The sequence below is a fragment of the Apis cerana genome, linkage group LG1, assembly GCF_029169275.1.
Source record: "Apis cerana isolate GH-2021 linkage group LG1, AcerK_1.0, whole genome shotgun sequence".
Taxonomy (NCBI): Eukaryota; Metazoa; Arthropoda; class Insecta; order Hymenoptera; family Apidae; genus Apis; species Apis cerana.
In genome coordinates this window covers 23528714-23549598 of record NC_083852.1, presented here as the reverse complement: position 1 = coordinate 23549598, position 20885 = coordinate 23528714, and the positions used below count along the sequence as shown (strand labels likewise).

The window sequence follows — 20885 nt, the reverse complement described above, 5'->3', positions numbered from 1 at the left end:
TTCGAACGTTTCGGTAAATAGCCGGCGAGATGGCTGGCCCATTTTCCCGGCCGGTGCGCTATCATTTCAGGGGCGTGCACGACCGATTCATCACAAACTGTCAAGCTGTCGCCGAGCCGGTGCATCCTGAATGCGGGGCCGGACACTCCGTTCCTCCTTTTGCTTACTATTTCTCGATGGCCCGTTAACGGTGATTGATGCATTTTTAACGGGCCCTCGTCTCCTCCGATATTATGAACAGTTTACACGCGTTCCACTTTTCCCCCCTTCCTCCTCTCCCGTCAAAAATTGAAACGTATCGTCCATCCGTTGGCGAGATTGCGAATTCCTTTTTACTCGGATGAAAAAAGATTTTCCGCTCGAACGGGTCGTACGATTCCTCGTCGTGGATACGGGAGAATTCGGATCGTATCGAATTTGCTTTCGATTCGTTGGACGTAAAACGAATCCAAAATTTCGAGCGTCCTTCTTTCCCTCGGGAGACGGGTATAAACGGTGCATAAATGGCTGGGGAGAAAGAGAAGGCGTCCGGCCGCGTTATTGGCCGGCAGCGGCGCGATTATTTCGGGCCCGACAACGTTCTTTGTTCCCGTTGGATTTTCGGCGAAAATCCATTCGGTTTCGTCGCCTGTCCCGGCGACCATCTCGTTCCTCTCCCTCGACACCCTCCAAGGGTGTTTACCTCCCTCTTTCCCCGCCGCGGAGTTTAAGCACTACGGGTCGATCCTCTCCCCGAACCTTGGACGCGGTCCCTCGGGGCTTCGGCGCACGATATAATACAGGAGAAACTTAACAGGCATCGAGCTTACCGAGAGCCTTGTACGGCGTAAGATTCCCTCTTCTTGTATACGGGGTGTCCCACCAGGCTGCGGAATTTTCTCCATCACGATGTAATCCGTATTCGGTTACCCGTTAAACGCTTTCCATTCTCTCGAAAATTCCTCCAAACTATATATACAACGCACGATGTATACAACGTTCGTGCACGCAATTGGCGTAAATCATTCCTCTTAATTTCAATCTAAATGGAAACGAATCGATCCCCCGAGCGACGTAGAATCACACCCCGTCCGCGTTTCCCCCTTCCCATCCATCCCACGAGTCTCCTCCGTCCGTTTCTACCCTTAAACCATAAGTCTCTTTGGACGGCGGCGGGTCCCTCGACGGCGCGCTGCGCGTTTCTGTTTTCGAGTTTCGAGCCCCATTTCAGCCCCCGAGAAACATCTGCTCCGGCGGTGATCGGTGCGCGTTGCCTCCTTGGACCCCCCTCCTCCTCCCCGTCGTCTATCCGTTTGCACGACGCGTTTTAACGGGACTCTTAATCGTAATAAAACGTAATAAAGAGGGGGAGGGGGAGTCGGATTTCGGACGGGCGGTTTAACGAGAACGGTAATGGGGTATAGAAAACGAGGGGGCGAGAACGAGCCGCGCGGGATTTCGAGCGAATGGATACACCGGCATTTGTGCCTGGCGAAAGTGTCGGTCCATGCCAGCTCGAACAGCAAACGTCCCTTTTGCCCTGCGTTGGTGTGTTCTTTATCTAATGCAGTTTCCTACAGGACTACACGCGGCTCTATCTACGTTTTCCTTCCACGTTCGGATCGATACGAATCTCTCTCTCTCTTTCTCTGTTCGTTCGATTTTGCAAACGATAAATATGTGCATCGCGATAGGATATCTTGCCTTGGAATTTTTATCCTTAATCTTTGTCTCGTTACTCGATTTATATTTCCGAGTTAGAATTTTATTAGTGACAAAAGTGCAAGTGTTTAAAAGAGAATTGTTCTCAATTTTTCGAAAATTGTGGAAGATAATTATGGATCTCGATTCCGAACGTCTCCAATGATTCGAAGCGTCTAAAACGTTCTCTCGCGTGCAACGGGCAGGCCGCATTCCCGCCGAGCCGTGCGCTTCCCCATCCACTTCCATATTCAGGTTAAGGAAGAGAAGAAGGAACGCGTACGTGCCCGACGGATCTCTCTCGTTTCCTCCTTCCCCCTCCCGGCACACCACAGGTTTTTTGCCTCCCCCGATACCGGGCAAAAGTTCCGTTCAACGCGTTAATTGCGAAATTATTAATCAACCTCGCGATCCTGAAACGAAGAGACGAGGGAATGCGATGCAATTTTTTTTCTAATTTTCTTCGAGTCACTTTTGAAAGAAAAGTCTTACGCCTAACGAACACAGTGTCACGTTTCGCTGGAGACTATTCTTCGCGAGTATCGGGGGAGGGTGAGGACGACGTTGGGGGAGAAATTGGAAAGGAAAAACGGACGGAAGGGAAAGGGCCGTGGCTCGGCTCGCCACGGCACTGGGGGCCAGGCCGTGACGGAATTCATCGTCTTGCGGTGCTCGTATACCGAGGGTCGCTTCGTTCCTCCTACTATGCCCCGCTCCTCGTCCCTCACCTCGCGAGGCAGACTCTCCTCTCCTTCTTGCCGCCTCCTCCCGCTTCTGTTGCTTGGACGACACGCGGCCTCTCTCTCTCTCTCTCACGCGGACCCCCTAGAACGTACCCGGTTCTATTTGTCTCTGTCACCGGTAAATGGCCTTTGCAGACCGGCACCACGATTCTCCATAGTCTTTCTCTCTCTCTCTATCTTCCTCTCTTTCGGTTTCACCTTCTCTCCCCTTATAATAGCCCGACTGCGTTCATAAAGAGCCGCGTGTACCTCTGGACGTAGAGGGGAGAAGGGGAGTGGGGCCTCATCGTAGCTGGAAAAATCGGCGAACGAACGACACCGGTATCTCCGCGTTGCTGTTTCTCTCTGTTCCGAAGAGCAGCCGGGGTTTTGCATTTCGTTCTTCCAATGTATCGTTGCTGCGTGGAACGATTTCGTGTTCGTGGCCGTGTTGATCGACGGTCTTGCTCCACGAGAAGATCGGTAATGCGGCAGGCGGTTGCTCGACGCTACCGAATCCCCGGGGATCGGAGATCACAGGCTTTCGATGATTCTCAGTTGCTTTTGCGTCGTTATCCAGGACTATTAATTTTCTAGCTACACGGGCTATTTTCCATTCGATTTCATTCGTTCGTTTATTAAGTTAATATAATTATTCCGAAGCGGATGTAGACCGATGAGAGATCGGAGATAGAGTGTTCAGATACACGAGTATTTTCGATTTAATTTATACGCTTAACATAACGTTAATAATTGTTCGAAAATGGATCCGCGGACGATCGTCCGAGGACCATCTTTGGATGCTCGAATGATATAAGCGCGATCGATGAAACGAAAGAGGGAAGAAGCCATTTTTATTGGCTTCTTCGCGTTCCTTCGCGCTCGATTCTCCGGATACTTAATTTCGACTTAAGTTGGCGGAAGCGTGCGGCCCGAAGCGTTGAACAAACCGACGAGATAGGATGGAGGTGGAAAAGAAAAGGGGGAAGGGAGAGGGTTGGATCTCGTTGAGCTGGTAGAGAGGAGCGAAGAAAAGTTTCATAGTGTTTGCAAACCGAAACTCAGCTTCTTGGACTCGGTCGAGTTGCGAGATGCGAGTCTCTGTGGAAATCGGTCGTTAAAAAAAAAAAAAAACAAAAGAAAAAAATATACGGGGGAAAAAGTGGAAGACAGAGAAAAAGTCGAGTAGAATCTCTCGGCGAGATTGTTTAAACTCTTAACGATTGTTTAACTCGTTAAAGAGCCATTAGGACCCGCAACCCAGCCGATTGCACTCGGGGAAATGTTGCGCCCGTAGTCAGACCTGACCTCCCCCCTCTTTCTCCTCCTTTTTCTCTCCCCCCCCCTCTCCCTATCTCGTTTCACTCGTCTTCTTTTCTTTATCGAAAGTAAATTAATTCAAGCTTTCCCAGACAATCGCATTCGATGCAGCTTCCTTCGAACCGGTCGGTTTATCTTCTCCCCTCGCTTCTTTCCCTTTCTTGGGAAAGGAAGAATATCGGGTATGCGCGTTGTTCAGAGATTCCCAGGTTCAGAGATTCGATGCTGCAACTTTCGATCCCCTTAATGTCTCTTTAATTCTAGTTTTAACGCGATACCTTGCGATTGTTTCAATCATACCGCGCGTGTCAAAAGTTCTTTAACCTGTGATTTGGACTTTGAACACCTCTCGAGTGCGCACGTGTGATGTGATTTTTTTTTTTTAACCATCAGAGTATATCTTTCTAATTCTAAACTCTTTCGAAAGACAAGAGAGAATAATTCAAGCATCATCTAAGGTTATCATCTTTTCGTAACATACGAAAAATTCTCCTTTGTTCTTCGAGATTTTTCCTAATCCAAATACGTTCAGACAACAAAGGGTTAAGCGGAAGATCTTTTAGACAATAGAACTTGTACGTCTTCTAATCGTCTTATCTCGCAGGGTGCAGGATCGAAGGTAAAGCGAAGACCCTGTATATCTTTCTAAATTACTCGCCAACTTCTTCTCCACGATTTTTTCCACCCCCTCCCCCCATTTACTTAACGAGGAATCAGAGGAAGTTTTCCAACGAAGAAGATTTAAAGAGGCGCGCGTCGTTTCTTTCGGCTCAATCCCCCTCCTCTCCTCTCTCTCCCCCCTTCTTATATCTCGTGTTGCGACGTGTTTTCCTTCCTCTTTCGTTTCCTTTTTATTTTTTTTCTTTTATTTCTCTCTCTCTCTCTCTCTCTCTTCGTCGCAGCTGAGATCGATCCAACTTGGTCGCGAACGATCGCATTCGTTACGTGGAAGTTTTCTTTAAGAAGAAGTTTATAGCTCGAGATATTTCCCACGTTCGAGCAAGGTAGTTTTCCTCGTTCGGATATCCTCGCGTTTTAAATTCGTTCTGATAACTGACACTGAGGCTAATAACGTTGCTGTGTGCGCACACCTGTTACTGAATCTTTTTAACAAACGTTTTTTTCGTTGATTTCCTTTTTTATTTTCTTTTTGCTTCCTTGATTCCCGAGGACGAGCGCTTAGTCATCGAGTAATTTTGTTCTCTTTGTTTGTCCAGTCGTCGTGAAATGGACGACGGATCGGGAAATCGAGGAATCTCGAGTTAAAGAGTCGAAACGGGGGGACGTGAGAGAGTGAAAAGTTTATCGAGCAATTTTTTTTTACACGTAGATTATATCGATTGCACGTTTATTACACGTACAATTTCCCTCCTGAGTCATATTCAGCTTTTAATCACGTTCTTTTTGTTCTATTCTTCTATTATACGAATTTTTTCCGATGAATCACCATCACAATTTTTTAAACAATTATCAAGTTATGATGAAATAGATAATATCGTACGATGATAATGGTATTGGACGATGGATATAAATGATCGATATAATTTATATTTTATATATATATGTGTATATATTCACACAATATTATTTATTTATCATTCCCTCCATTTATCAACTTACATTCAATTGATTAAAACGATATCTTATATTTCAATCTTCTGCTCGAGTCTTTAATATTAATTTTATACATTTGATTTAATTAAATTATATCGTTCGATCCTTCGAATCTTAATTAATAAAAAAAGGAAAAAAAAAGGATAAAAACGATAATACGCAACAGCAGTTGAAGTTGCATTAAAAGAATCGCTGCATTCCCCTTTTGGTCCCTTCCCCGTTATCCACCCACGCTTCCTCCTCGACTCCATTCTTTTTCTCCATTCCAGTGAAAAGTCCCGACTCGAGGTTTACCAAATGATCGCATTTGTTACGGGGAATTGCGGCTTGGAAAAGCAGTTTACCCCCTTAAGGCGGGTTCTCTCGCTTCGGTAACGGGTCGCTTCTTTAACCCATACGTGACTCCCGGCCTCGTAATTTACTCCTGCTCGTCCAACTATTTAAATTCCACGTCTTTCCTCGTCCTTCTTCGAATCGAGCTGCATTCTCTTACTCTCTCCCCCTCTCTCTCTCTCTCGATATCTCTCTTTAAAATTCTTAAGGTATTGGCGCGATCGCGTTTCACCTGGCAACATCTGTGTCGATGCCATTCCCTTCTAACGAGCAATCGAAGGATCAAAGCCAACGTTCTGGCCCGATTTCAGGTTCGAATCTGTTCCAGAGACGACCTTGATTTCACGAAGGTTCGACGAACCGAGTTTCCCTCGCTCTCCGCGTTTCACGTGGCCTTAATCGAGCTCTCGCACAACTCCATCTACCTAATTTCGAACGATTCGAATTCTTTGGGGGATCAACATCGGCTTTATTTATACCGCGTTTCGCGTTAAATTTAATCCTTTACTCGGCGATAACGAAATCGTGCGCCGTATTTCTTTTAACTTCTCTCTGCCGATGATTCGATACTTTCTTACTTTATCACTCGCCCCATTTAATCGATGATTCATCTCTCTACGTTTCCGAAATGAATTTTTTTAAATTCTGATTGTCAATTCTCGTGAAATCTCGTATAGAATAATCTAAAAAATCAGGAATCAATATCGTTCTTTCCATTCAACAGAAATACGCAATTACCCGATATTTTTATCCGGTTCCCGATACTTTACCGCATCTTTCCACGCGTTTTCTTTATATATATATATATATATATCCAACTATAAAACTCCGATAATACACGTAGCTTCTTGAAACGTTGGAAGGGTGGAGGAGAAAAGCTTCTTAAAAGTTTCTCGCGCGCATTCCGTGGATAGTGGGTCACCGATGTTTCCATCGGGGAACATCCCACTCGACTGGTAAAACGAGGCGAAAAGCACATACGTACAACGGCCCAAGTAAATAAAAGGGTACAAAAGCCCTCGGCATCTCGCGTGTTTCCGTGGAAATGATGAGATATAGGGAGCCGCCGCGTAGGGAAGTGCACTCTATCGGTGCTGCATCGCACGGAAGCATCCGTCGGTTTTCCATTAAAATAAACGTGCATATTAAAGCGCGTACTTTGTAATTAAAATTAACGCCCGACCATCTTGCCCGAGGCTTTCGTACAGAAATTACTCCGCGTACCGCGAATCGATCTGCGAAATCGTTCCGCTACGATTTTTCCCCCTTCCTTTCTGCGTTTCTGCATGGAAATCTCGATAACGATCGAACGTGGAGTAAAATCGCGTAAAGATTTATAAAAAATTGCAAGGTCACGAGAAATGTTTGCATCTCTCATCGGAACGGAGCCAGGTTAAGATTTCTCATTTCCGGATTAATCCGTGAAACTTTTCTTTACCGGTGGCCGGTAAACACGCTAATTAAAGTGTCGTTTCACGGTTGTTTGAATTTCCCTGGCAGAGAGGTGGTCCCTGCGGTATGCGGGTAGATACAGCGTTCTTTCTATCGCTACGTCATCTAAGAGTTGTAAATCGTTGGAATACCGCAAAGAAAACGAACGATAAAAACGGTCGTTAATTACCAAAGATACGCGGGGTTACGAGTTCGGGTCGCGTCGGAAAAATTCGGGCAAGATCGGTGGCTCTCGGTATACTTCCCTACTACCTCGGAAATATCGCGATCTCGCTCGAAACGTCGTATTAATATTTTCGTATCGGTGTTCGCGACTCCGTCCAATGTTTCCAGCCGAACGTTTCCATCCCACTTCGCGTCGCTCACGAATATCTCGTTTCGCGGCCGACGCCGGCCGAAATTTTCCGATCCGTGCCGAAGTTGGGATCCGAAGTTCGGCGACGGGACGATCTCGCTTATCCCTATTAATTACAGCGTTAACCTACATACGAGGTGCGCGTGTCGCAGCAGAAGCGGCAATTCACGGGGAAAGGCACGCGTGCGTTGAATCAGATAGCGCACTAAAGAAGAGAAGCATCGCGTCTCGAGCGCACCGCGACCATCTTTCCCTTCGATCTTCGTGGCGCGCGCACGAGCGCAGCTGGAACACACGGTGCTCGTTGCACGCATACCTGCTCGACTCATACGCGGACTCGAGCTCCCCTTCTACGTGGAATCAAGCGTTCCTGAATATCTCCCGATGCTTATCTACTTGTCGGTTACCCGCCGCGATCCTCTTTCCACCGATTCCCCCGCCTCGATCGGATTGCGTGCTTCTCTACGTACGTACGAGGCTCGAAACAACACAGCGTTTTACCTTCATCTCGTACGTACGAAAGGTACGAGAGGACGAAACGCGACGCCGTGCAGGATGTTACGCGCAAGGTAGAGAACTGCGTGCGAGCTCGTTGGATCGTTTACCGCGTTCCTATGGCGTGTTTAAATCTCACGCCACGGGGAATCGCTTTCGAAGTCGTTTTGTTTGGATGGATAGAGAAGGAGGAGGAGGAGGAGGAAGATTTTTGCGCGTTTCAATATAGATTCGGTGAAGATTTCCTCTCTCTCTCTCTCTTTCTCGTTTCTTTTTCCGCGTCGAGGAATTATTCGTAAGTTAAGGAGCGCGAGATCGGGTGGGGTAAACGGTGTTTGCTCTTCGTCACCGCTATATCGTCATTCCTAATTTTAAATCCGGCATTACTTAATACTTCATCGTCATCATTGCGAATATATCCACGTTACGTCCAACTTTCGCCTCCAAACTTTCACTCCCAATTTTGTGTTTGGTTTTGGGTCTCGAGAGACGAAAGAAAGGAAAGATCGATCTAGTTCTAGAAGGAACGGAAATTCTAGTTTCTCGTGCTCGTGTTCGGTTACAGTTATCGCGATGTCAATTTGCAGTATCGATTGGCACGTTAGCGTTAATTTTAGAGCAAAGGTGTTATATTCGAGCCCGATGTATTTCCAAACCGAGATCCATCGTTACGCTTGTTGCTTCGATAATAGCAACGTCATACTCGTCGGAATGCGATTCAACTTTTCAACGTAACGACGGATTAGATTCGTCGCCAATCAATGACTCACCTTTCTCCTCGATATTTTTTTATCTCGAAAGCGAATAACGTCGTCCATGTCTCGATTTCTCCTCACGATCCATTTTTGGCAAAAAAAGAGAATTTCCAAAATTGCATGTATTTTTCTCGATCGAAATCACGCGGGAACGGTCGTCAATTACAATTACGAGGAAAACATTGCGAGTGAAAGGGGGGAGGGTTGGGTTTCTCCTTCGGTACAGTTCCACCCATAAAGTGGAATCGACGTGTTGCAGAAGGGAGGCCTTGACGGGGTCCCTTCCCGGGAATGGGTGTTCGGAAAATAAGGAAAGTTTTTGTTGCGATTGAACGCTACCCTCCGTCACGATAAGAAGGAACGAGCACGAGGAACACCTTTTTCTTCCGGCCGTTCTGCATCCGCTCTTCCTTTCCCTTGCCGTACAAATTTTTCTTTTCCTCTTTTCTTTTTCTTATCTCTCTCTCTCTCTCTCTCTCTCTCTCTCTCTCTCTCTCTCTGTCTCTGTTCACGTATTTCCTGCGCAAAGTCAAGCGTTTCATTTCGTTAAGAGGGAGTGCGCGTTGGGGTTCCGGATTCAAAGGCAGGCTTGTTTCCCTAGTCGATAAATTGTCAGGGACTCTCCCCTTCGATTTTCGTCCTCTTTCGCCGCAATTTCGCACGCTCAACGTTCTCACCTCCCTTTGTCCTTCTCTTCCCTCGTTTCTTCGACTTTTTGGAAAATTGTTCGAGCAACTTTTCCATGCTTCGCGATATAATTATCGCGGACATATATATTTTTTCTATCGCGATAGATAATAAAAGATACAGCAGCGGAGGAATGGCGTCGATACGATAATATTATCGAGTCTGGATTCCCTTAAATAAACCGCAGTACAGTCAATCTCTGTTTATCAGCAAACTGATCGGTTCGATAAGTTTCCACTTCGACTGTCCAGAACAAATACACGGAATTATCGCGTGGTAGATGGTACTTAAATATATCGCTCCAAGTGTATATTTACCATCAAAATGGACGCTGCGAATCCACGGCCGTTCGATCCTCCGCATTAGAAATTAATCTTGGGTTTATTTTTTCGATTTCGCCCGGGTCGAACGAGGAGATAATCCGGGCAATTATCTGTGAGGTGTGCTGGGTGTCGTTAAGCAGGCGTATAGTCTCGCGAAAATGGGCGATGGCACGTCTGCCTTTGATTTAACGCCGCGTCCCTCGTTAAAAGACGTCTTCATACGCGACGTGTTTTCCACGATCCGTCCGCCATCCGCGTTTTCCGTCCCGTTTACGACCCGATCGTTTTAAACGCTCGTGTCTCGAGCGAACGGCCGTGAACGATAAGGGGAGAGAAATTTCGAAAGTTTCGATCGGATGGAAATCAATAGCGTTTCCACGCGGTGTTGGAACGCGGTGTAAAACGGAAATGGCGAGGCGAAGGGAGAAGTGGATACGATTATAAACCGTTTCTCGTTTGGTTTGTGTCCAGGTGTGGGCGAGGCTCGAGGAAGATCGTAGTCGAGGAGGTGGAAGAAATAGGATAGACGAACGATGCTGGTCTTCCCGGGGAGGAGGAGTAGCGAGGGATCGGCGAGGATGGGATGGACGGTGTCGCACCAACAGCAGCTTCGCCTTCTCCTCTCGTTCCTGGTTCTGTTGTCGCCCCGACTCCCCGTCCGCTCGACACCCGCGGACATAGTGCAGAGGTTCCACGACCCGGAGGTGAAGAGGATGAACCATTTGGTGGTGGACAAGAACACGGGGCGGGTGTACGTGGGGGCGGTGAACCGGCTTTATCAGCTCTCGCCGGACCTGAGCGTGGTCGTGAAGGAGGTGACCGGGCCGAAAGGGGACTCGAACGCTTGCTCGATGATCGACTGTCCCAGGGAAACGCCGACTCGGCTCGTCGACAACGTGAACAAAGCCCTGGTGATCGACTACACGACCACCAGGCTGATCTCGTGCGGCAGCCTGTCCCAGGGCACGTGCAGGGTGCGAAATCTTCACAACATCTCGGACGTGGTGCAGGAGGTGAAGGAGGCCGTGGTGGCGAACAACGCGACGGCGTCGACGGTCGCGTTCATAGCCCCCGGCCCACCCAACCCCCCCGTCTCCCAAGTGATGTACGTGGGCGTCACGTTCACCGGCAACTCGCCCTACCGATCCGAGGTGCCCGCGGTCAGCTCGAGGTCGCTGGACAAGGACAGGATGCTGAACATCGCCGAGGCCGCTGTCACGACCGGGACCAGGATGTACGTGAACTCGTTGTCGCGCGAGAGATACCCTATCAACTACGTGTACGGGTTCAGCAGCGGCGGATTCAGCTATTTCATGACCACGCAGATGAAGAACACCGATACGGCCGTGTTCATATCCAAGTTGGTGCGGGTCTGCCACGACGACGAGCATTACTATTCGTACACCGAGATACCGATCAACTGCACCAACGACGGCACGTATTACAATCTGGTGCAGGCGGCTTACGTGGGCAAGGCGGGCTCGGTCCTCGCGGGCGATTTGGGAATCACCGCCCAGGACGACGTGTTGTTCGCCGTTTTCTCCGAGAGCAACAGCACCAGCAGCGACATACCCAAGAACCATTCGGCTCTGTGCGTGTACTCGTTGAAGGCCATCCGCAGGAAGTTCATGACCAATATACAGAAGTGCTTCAGCGGCGAGGGACACAGGGGATTGGAGTACATCTCCCCGAGCCACAAGTGCATCTTAACGGTGAGCGTTAATCCCACTTTCTTTCTCTTCGTCTTCTTCGTCTTACGCTCTTGCGTTCTTCGCCCCGACTTATGAATCGAGATTCGAACAGGGGAAGAAGCGAAAGTCGAAGCTGAAAAAAAGAAAGGAGAGAACCAAGATGACCGCGAATAATTCGATGTGTAAAATTAATAATTGATCCAACGATTGTTCTCGAATCGAGATAACTCTGTTGATCCTTCGTGATCGATACGCGCCCGTACATACTTGCAAAAAATGTTGAAAAGAATAAGTATCCTCCGATTACCTTGCGCCACTTCGTAAGGCCGTTCGATAATATTTAGCAAACGATATCCGATATCCAAGGATCGATTCAACGAATCGCAATCGCTGTATCCGTGGAGAAATCTAACACGCGTCAGCTGGCCTATCTCCCCCAACCACGCTCCAATCTCGAGCATTTCTTTAATGGATTTTCGCTCTTCGCCAACTTGGTGTTTTGCTCTCTCTCTCGGGCGGCATCGTAGCTCGATAACGGTCCGTCCATCGATGTCGATTTGCATTCGAGGAACGTTCGCTTCGGCGGCAGTGGTGGTAATCGGTGAACCGGGATCGGGGCACGGTTTATCGCGTGACAGCGCCGCATGGGGGCTGGAAGGAGGAAGGAACCCCCTAGGAAAGAAACACGAGAACAGGGCGCGTGCTTTCTTGCTCGATTTTACACGTGCACCCACGATCGGTTCGTGCCGCGACGTTACAACCGCCGCGCCGGCTGAATGATCGTTTCTCATTTACATACGTACGCTCGAATATAAAGCAAACTTTTGCGTTGCTCCTTGCCGCTGTTCAATTCGTACGGATCTTCCACGTGTTCGCTACAGATTTAAATGCTACAGATAACCGCGCATTTTCTCATCCATTTTTACTCGATTCTTCCTTTTTCCTCTCTTTTCTTTTCGCTCTCCTTTTGTTGGGTCCACGAACAGAAACGAGAGATCGACGCGGAGTAGAATTGCTTCTATCTCATTCGAGGAATTTAAGTACGGATTTTTTTGGGTAAATTATAATCGTAAAGGGGGAAGGGATGAAAGAGGGAAGGAAGAGAAATCGGTGGGATTGAAATACGTGGGAGATAATCGAGCGAGCAGTGTAGATAGACGGAAGTCGGCTCTCGAGTCGATGATTCGCTGAACGGTTGCCAGGTAGAAAGAGTTCTCTCTCTCTCTGTCTCGGAAGGCCGCGACTCGTCCTCGTAGTCCATTACGACGTAAATCAATTGGCCGTGTCTCCGTGCTCGTGTTTACGTAACAGGTGGCGGTATCGAAAACACGGAGGATGATGGGAAAGCAAAGAGATCGCGCACAAAGCGTCATGTGTCTCCTTCGCCATTGCGCCATTTTTCTCCGATCCATAGAACGATCTTCCGCAATGTACACGCAGTCGACAAACGCGTTACGTTTACTCGAATTCCTTGCTTTTTCAGGATAACGGAAGTTCTGGAAAAGAACGTTTGAAAAATAAATTTTCTTTGCTTTCAAATTTGGCGTGTCTCTTCAACGACCATTGCGAATTAAATAGTCAAAGTAAGTAATTGCAATTTGCCGTATCGTTTCGCGCGATACTTTCGCGACTATCTTGAACGATTCTTAGGGAAAAGGGTTTTATTTAAACAAAAAAAAAAAAAGTCTCACGAATCGTGGATCGATGAAGCGCCGCGACACGCAAGTCTCTCGCGTCATAAGGCTTAATGTCAAAGGTTCCCACGAATGACTCATAATAAAACGTTTGCCGGCAAACTTTATTACCGCGAACGTTAAAATGGGGTGGAAAGAGCGAGAGAAGAGAGAGGTGGAAAAGCTTGGCGGTTCATTGAAAGTAAAGTCGGCGGTGCTACCGGCATTTTCAGTTTCAACGAGGGCGGATAGTTTGTTGGAAAGCGGCGAAATGATATTCAGAGCGAGATTTATTCAAATTTTCGTGGAGCTAGACGGCTACAATCTTCTTCTTCTTCTTCTTCTTTTTCCCTTCCGAAGGTCTCTTCTTTCCTCTGTTTCGTTGCCTCCCTCCGAGTTTCTTATTTCTTTAACCTTCTTTCTTTTCTTTTCCTTTTTTTCTCTCCCTCGTTCCCCTCGCGTCGAACACGGTGAGAAAGTATGCGGGGAACACAAAGGATCTGTTCACGTACGTAGGGCGAGAAAAAGGCAGAACCTGCCACGGGAAAGCCGAAGAGAAGAGTCGGTTGGCGGAGATAAGGACGACCATAAAGGAGATAAAGATTGTTTGTTTGGTCCGGCCGACAACTGGGCTGCCGTGGGACAGTGCCTCTTTTTTGTCCCCCTTTTCCCTTTCCAGCTTCGTTCCATCTGTTCCATCCACGCGTACTCCGTTCTCTACTCCGATTTTTACCTTTTTTCCTTCTTCTTTCCTTTAATTTCGCCCAGAAGTTCGCTCTTCGATCGTTACGTGTTCCGTCGAGTAGTTTTTCCTAGAACTTCGATCCTTGTCTCTTCGATTTTTAGCTTTTCCTTTTTTCTTCTTTTTTTCGAGCTCGAGAAGATTTACAGATCCACTTTGCGAGAGAATGATGCGTGCGTTATTTTTATCATACGTACACGTTGTTACGAGTGACCAGTGCGAATTATACGAGATATAAAGAAATGCACGTATTTCAAGATATTCTCCTCGATCGAGTACAATTTTCGGATTCTCTGCAACGCAAACGCTGTTCAATTCGAGAATGCGTCCGGTAGCCTATATAGATATTCGAATTTTTCTAATAGAATTGTGTAGACACATTGGAAGCACGTGTTCAAAAGAGGAATTAACGATACATAACGCTATCTCCACGATAAGAAATTATCTCCCGTACAATGCCAGTCTTTGTGACCGTAAAAGATAACAAATTGCTCGTTAAAGTATCGATCCTCGTTTAATCGCGGCTTAAACTGTAACATAGTGACATTGATGATGATTATTAGAAAAGAAGAAAAAGAACACGTTTCTCAAATTATTCGAAAAAAAAGTTTGGCCGGTGGAAGCGAAGCAAGAAATTTATCGTAGTTCTTTTCACGATTCCTCGTCGATTATTCGACGGGATTGGAGCGGATGATTTTTTCGTTTCGTTCAACCTCATTGATCCTCGGTGAACCGTACAAAAAAAGGCCATCAAGCGGCGCGAAAAAGGTGGCGTGAGCCGTCGATTAGCTCCAATTAAGACCGTCCGTGTCGACGACGGTTTTCGTTGCTCCGCTTGCAAAAAAACAGAGAATATCGAGCCGAGCATAATTCTCTTTTCGACATTTTACAATTTTTTTTTGCATCTTAAACTTATCTAAACCAGTTGAAATACGAATACGATCCATAATGATACAACTACGCATCGCGGTTACCTTAACCCACGATCACGTAAAGGAACAGATAGAGAAGTAACGAGAGAAGGAATAAATATACCGTTTGATTTATCGCGAGAAAAAGGACAGAGAGAGAGAGAAACTGTATATTAAAACTCGTAAAAAGAAAAAAAGATAGAACCGCTCGACGGAACCACCTGCCCGTTTTAATGCGCTCGAAATTATCCCATCGATCGTAAATAATCGCGAAGCAGTACTCGAGTTATTCGATGGAAGTGTGTCCCCTCTCCCCCATCGAAAACAACGAACCAAGTTCCAAGTCCGGATTCTTCCCTGGCGTCGATATTCGATCGAGGCACGACGAGGATGGGAAGAGCGGGAAGAACGATCCTTTCCCTCCCTCGCATCCACTTGTCCACCACTCGCAACCGTAATGAAAACGCAAACGTTACTCGGCAAATAGCTATCGTGAAGGAGGAAGGGGTGGGTCGATCGGTCGGAGGGATAGTCGAACGTGAGAGGGGGGAAGGACGAGATTGCATTTTTATACGCGCGTGGAATGCAATGGACCGTGCGCTGATTACGAGCCAGGCCATTCTTTCTATCGACAGATTCGCAGTTTGGTCCTTTGAGCCGGGGAGGTATATCGGGCGGCCGACACCGTTCAAAAGAGGAGAGAGGGAGGTTGGAGAGGAGTCGAGGGTGTGTAACCTCTGCCGTTGGCATGTGCAAAAACTGGCGGACAATGGAGCTGTAGCTAACCCGAAAAACTGAGCGGGCAGCGCCGTTGAGAAAGGACGGGACACGACGCGGACGGTGGATGGAAATGGTGGGCGAGAGGGAGAGAGAAGGGCGAGCGAGAATGGGAAAAGGGTGGGTGTACGTCTCTGCGGCTCGAATTCAATTTTTTCGTGACAAAAGAATCGCGGAAACGGGCGAAACGGGGCTGTACACTGCGGAAGGAAGGAAGGAAGGAGGGTTGGGGCGGAAGCGGAGGTTCGAAACGCGGTGAGACGGGAGAGGATCGGCGCGTCACGTTCAAGAAAAATCCCATTCGTGCAAATTGGACGGCCTCGCTTCGACCAAACTGAGACTTGCGATTAAAAACTTTCCGAATTCTCGCCGCGGCTCTCTTTTTTCCTTTCGTTCATTTTTTCATCGATACTTTCTTTCTGCGTTAGACTCGAATCTTGGACGACTAGGCCCAAGACAACTCGAACGAAACTTCAATTCTGGAGATCTAGTCTAGAAAATTAAATTTATCATCCGTACACTTGCACGGGTGAAGGGGTGCAAGTCACCTTTAGTGCTGTAAACTTCGCTTGACCGAACGATACATTAATCATCCCTCTTCCTACGAGGATCGTTTCCCTTACCGATTTTTCAAACTACTTTTCACCCTCTCCCTCTCTCAATTTTCCTTTTTAATCGTTTAAAATTTAAAACGTCGTTCCTCGTGCTCCTGTTTCTCTTTTCCTTCCTTCCCTTGGTCCTCCCTTTTTCTCGGCCCCTCACCTCATCCCCCTCGGGGGAAGGAGATGGGAATCGAATCGCGAAGCTCGATGATCGAGTTTAATCAGCGGCAGGATTTACAGAAGGAGGAAAAATCGCGTTACGAGGTCGAGCGTGAAACGCGATTAAAAGGACCCCCGATTGAAATTCGATATCCGAGTTTTTCTCTCCCTCCTCTTTTTGTAATTTATGGAGATTATGGATACCCGCCGCGTGGAGCGGGGAAAACGGGGTGGAGCGGAAAATGATATTTTTCGAAATGGAGGCGGAATTTCGAAGGGCGGGATTCGCGATCGGAATTGGCCGACCGCTTCCTGTCGCGATTCTCATCGATGATCTGTTCTCCATTGTCGTCGCCACAAGCGCGACTGATCCGCGATTCGACCTCGAAACGTTCGTCGACGAGAAAACGTATTTTCCAACGATTGATCGTTCCAGAATATATATATATATCTCGTTTCGATGTCAATTTTATGCTCCTCTTCAACTATGAAATACGTATTATCACGGATAGAACGGGCGGATGTAAGCGTGGAAGAACGCGAAGAAGGCTCTCCCTCCCCGCTTCGTTCTCAAATACTTTCCACCCGTGATAAAATTGCCAACACCAAGTTCCACAATAGGAAGCTCGATCGAGAAAGAAAAAAAAAGGGAAAAAATTTGCTCCTCGAGCGAAACGTGTTTTTCCTGGTCGATCGTCATCACCGTTCCTTGCCCAGTCTCGCGGTTATAAATAACGATGATCCGGGAGTAGATTCGATTCGTATCACAATAACAGTTCTGTTAAAGCCGCGTGTAAATGGCGACCGGGATGGGGAAAAAGGACGGATACGACGTCTAATTGCACCGTGTTGCGTATTCGCCGTAGGCGACAGTGACGAAAAGAAGCGGAGCGTGGAATTAAATATAAGCCCCGGTATACTGTATCCTCGTCCGCGAGAAACCGAGTTATAAAACGAAGCCGATTGCGCCAATATCGTTGAGGCAATTCGCTCGTTAGACACGCTCGGTCCCACGTCGTCTGGAGGGGGGAAAAAATGAAAGAAAAAGAGAAAAAATGCTCGTAATCGGCCGCTTTTTAGACGGCGGTAGCGAGATTAATTGCACGTCGGAGAGATCGATCTCTATCGCCTCGATCGCCGCGACAAAGACTGCGAGAGGGCGGAAGATTAAAATTCTTGCCGGGACGAAACCGGGTGAGGGATAATCCCTGGGATCAGCGGAATTTATCAAAAGTTTCCGATATCGGTTAACTTTCGATAACCGTCCTCCCCAGTTTCCCTTTATAAGTATCGTTTCACGAGGATCGATCCTTAAATCGGCATGACGAGCTTTGAATCGGAAGAGATATCAATTCGTTTCTCCAAGCATATTATATACATACATATATTGGATTATATACGGATCACGAAAATCGTTCGATCGAGTTAACGTAGAAATTCTTTCCAGTCATCCGCGCCCCACTTTCTCTCCTTCGTTATCGCCAACTTTCGGCTCGTCCAGTTAACGCGTGTCCCACCTTTCCTTTTCTCGAAATAGTTAGACCGTTTACGCGCGCCGTTCTCCTCTGACGTCAGAACGTGCGTCGATGAAAAAAAGAACGAGAAGAAAGAAAGAAAGAAAAAAGTGGAAAAAAGGTTTCTCCAGGAAACGAGTTTTCGAGAGAGAGAGAGAGATGACGGAACAGGGTCGCGCGAATGGATCGGGAGGCGATAGACCGAGAGCGAATTATGCAAGTGCATCGGCCCTCGTATTAGCCGAGGCGAACCTTTGGAAAACGCGGGCATCGACGGCTGTGGTTATTTCACGTCGGTCGCATTCCACGCGGGCCCCGTGCCGGGTTATTGTCTCACGGTGTCAGGGGAGAATGCCGCGGCGAGAAATTGCATCGGTGGAAAGGGTTGCTTCGACATCTGCGCACCTTCACCAATTTTTTCTTCCTTCCTTTCTTTCTTTCTTTCCTTCCCTTTTATCCCTTTCCTCTTTCGAGTTCGTGATCGCAAAGCGACTTAACGGGACGAGTGTCGCCATAGCTTCTTTTTCCGGGAGGTCTGGTTCATCCTGTCGAGGGTTTCTTCTTTTCACCGAATTCGAATTCGGATCGTAGGAATAGAAAAAAAGGAGATTCGTTTCTCGATCCAAGTTTCAGCGTTTCGTTTTTCGAGGCCGCGGTGACGAGCCAAGTAATTTCTGACGGAATCACCGTTCCGTGCCGACCTTAATACCGGCTTCGTGACTTCGCGTTCCGCCCCACCTCACCGGCCTCCATCTAAAAATGAGGCGCGCCGCCACGGTTTGACACATCCGATCTCATCGATACGTCGTTCCAACCAACGTCCCGCTACGTTGTCCGACGTAACGCTCGTCGAGAGATGATATCACGCGCAAAAATGATCCGTGGACGAGAATCGGCGCGTAATGACGACGCGAGAGGAAGCGTAACAAAACGGTGGAAAGAGAAAGAGGGTGGGAGGAGGGAAAAAGAGCTTAGAATTATATCCCGACGAAATACAGCCGGGTACTAATGAGGTACACTAATTAAAAACTTCTCGACTTTCTATGGGCTTCTCAAAGAAAAGAGCACGCCTCGGCCGCGATACGTTGGAAATTTTTTTTTTCACTTAAAATCCCCACGGTTATATCCCCCCCTCTCTCCTACCAGACCCGTGCACCACGGTCGCTTCTGATACGTCGTGGATGATGCTGCCCCCCTCCTCCCCATACTCGAGCTTTCCTCGAGTTCAAAGTAAAGAGGAGGAAAAATGTGTCTACTCGAGGAGCTGAAAGAATTCGTAGGATGATGATAATGCGACGAAAAGGTCGGGAAGAGGGTTAGTTGTTAGTCCACACGGCGGGCGGGTGGAGATTCGACTTCCGTAAACTGGATAACGATGGACGAGCTAGTGTACACGTACGCGTGGGGCATGGAGACAAAGGAAAGTGAAAGATGGCGTAAAATATAAGAAGAGAGAGAGAGAGAAGGGAGAATATGAGCGCGAGTTTGAAAGCGAGGCAAAGGCCGTTTTATACCGGTGTCGTCCACGAGTCGAAAGGGGAGAGAAAGAAGAGATAGAGAGAGAGGGAGAGGGTGGCCCCGTTATGCTCAATTTCAAAAGTTGCGCACCTGCTAAGGCGAACGTTTCCACTTTTAAAAACTCCCTGCGCGGAGTTCGTTTCGTGGGTAGAGGAGAGGGAGATTGAACGAAGGAGAGAAAGAAACGAAGGAGGAGCGAGAAGGTGAAACAACGAGATTCCCGATTCGAATCCCTGTTTTTTTCTCCAGATTCCATTCCCCCCTCCTTTCCTTTTTTCCTAACTGGAAAAATATTTTCGCGAAATATCCCGGCGAAACGATGGGAAAGAATATTATAAAATAACGATCGGGCCGGTTCGTTCGATACTCGTGTCCTCGTTACCATTAAACTCGAGCACCGCGGCACGCCGACCAAAGTGGATACATGGAAGTTCAATTTTCCGCCCGCGACGAAAAATACCGATCGCCGCGTTGAATCGGCCGACCGACCCTCCGAGTCGAGCCGTATACAAAAAAAAAGGAATAAAAAAAAAAAAATGAAAAAAGGAGGGAACAGAGAAACAGAGAAACGCGGAAGGAACGATTTGTATCCGGTTCGAAAAGATGAGAAAGGTTAGATTGACTTGGCGAGAAAGACTTTCCTCCCCTCCCGTGTATCAGAATCGATGCGTCGATTGCTCGTAATTGCATCGTTTCGATTTTCCAGCGGATACATTTTAGAGGGTCGGAAGGGGGAAGCGGAAGGTAGAAAGGAAATTGTTAGGCGGAGAAAAAGAAAATTTCTGAAATAAATGAAACGAGATTATCGCGAATTATGCAAGTTAACGAAAAGATAAAATCGATCCGCCGCGATGGCGGCGTTCAACACGATGCCTAAACGTGAAAAACTCTGTAATTACGTGGCCGACCGTTCTCAGCCACGAAATTCGTTTTCGAAACTTCGTAGAGAGTTGGCGTCGATCCTCTTTCCGAGATTCGCCTCGTTCTGCGTGGCCGGCAAACTGTAAAACAAGCGTCGAGAACCGCGATAACGCGAGTCAAGGGGAGGGGGAGGAGAAAGAGAGAGACCTCTGCTTCCTTCTCGATGAACGCTTTGAGGCGTGATTGCGTTCCAACCGGTGGATCACATTATTAAAAAACTTTATCACGGACCTTTGCGGATGCGAATTTTCCCCCCGATGAAGCCGAAGATGGGGAACAAGTAGCGCTTTTTCGTCCACGGGGTATCGACGTTTCTTTCAACTGTAACCGTTAATTCTTCTTTCGGATAAGAGATTACTCGCGGAACGGCACGATTCGGGTCAGGGCGACAACTACGGACGAAAGCGATATTTTTGAGTCGTTGGAGAGGAAGTGGCGGAAACCGAGTTGAAAAAGGCCCTGCGAAGAGGAATGGAGAGATATAACAACTGGTTTCCATCGTATCGAGAAAAGAAGGCGACGGAATGGATGGAAAATTAAAATTCTCACGATTCGAGTTTACCATAAGTTTGCCGCGACGCGGTAACGAGAAAAGCAAGATTTCAAGTTTTAAAAGGCGAGCAAATGGTCGGCAAACAGGA

General features: G+C 47.6%; 1 protein-coding gene across 5 annotated transcripts in view; it reads left to right on the top strand.

The window, feature by feature from the left end:
* Positions 1-20885, top strand: part of LOC108002061 (plexin-A4) — a 263093-nt gene that overhangs the window by 43159 nt on the left and 199049 nt on the right. For 4 of the 5 annotated variants that reach the window (XM_062086171.1, XM_017063457.3, XM_062086165.1 and 1 more), the window contains one exon: positions 10208-11448. In XM_062086171.1, coding sequence (XP_061942155.1) covers positions 10270-11448 — 1179 coding nt within the window. In that variant the 5' untranslated portion in view covers positions 10208-10269. Of the gene's footprint in view, positions 1-9570; positions 9697-10207; positions 11449-20885 lie in introns of those variants that run through there. The other variant, XM_062086175.1, reaches the window with a different exon arrangement.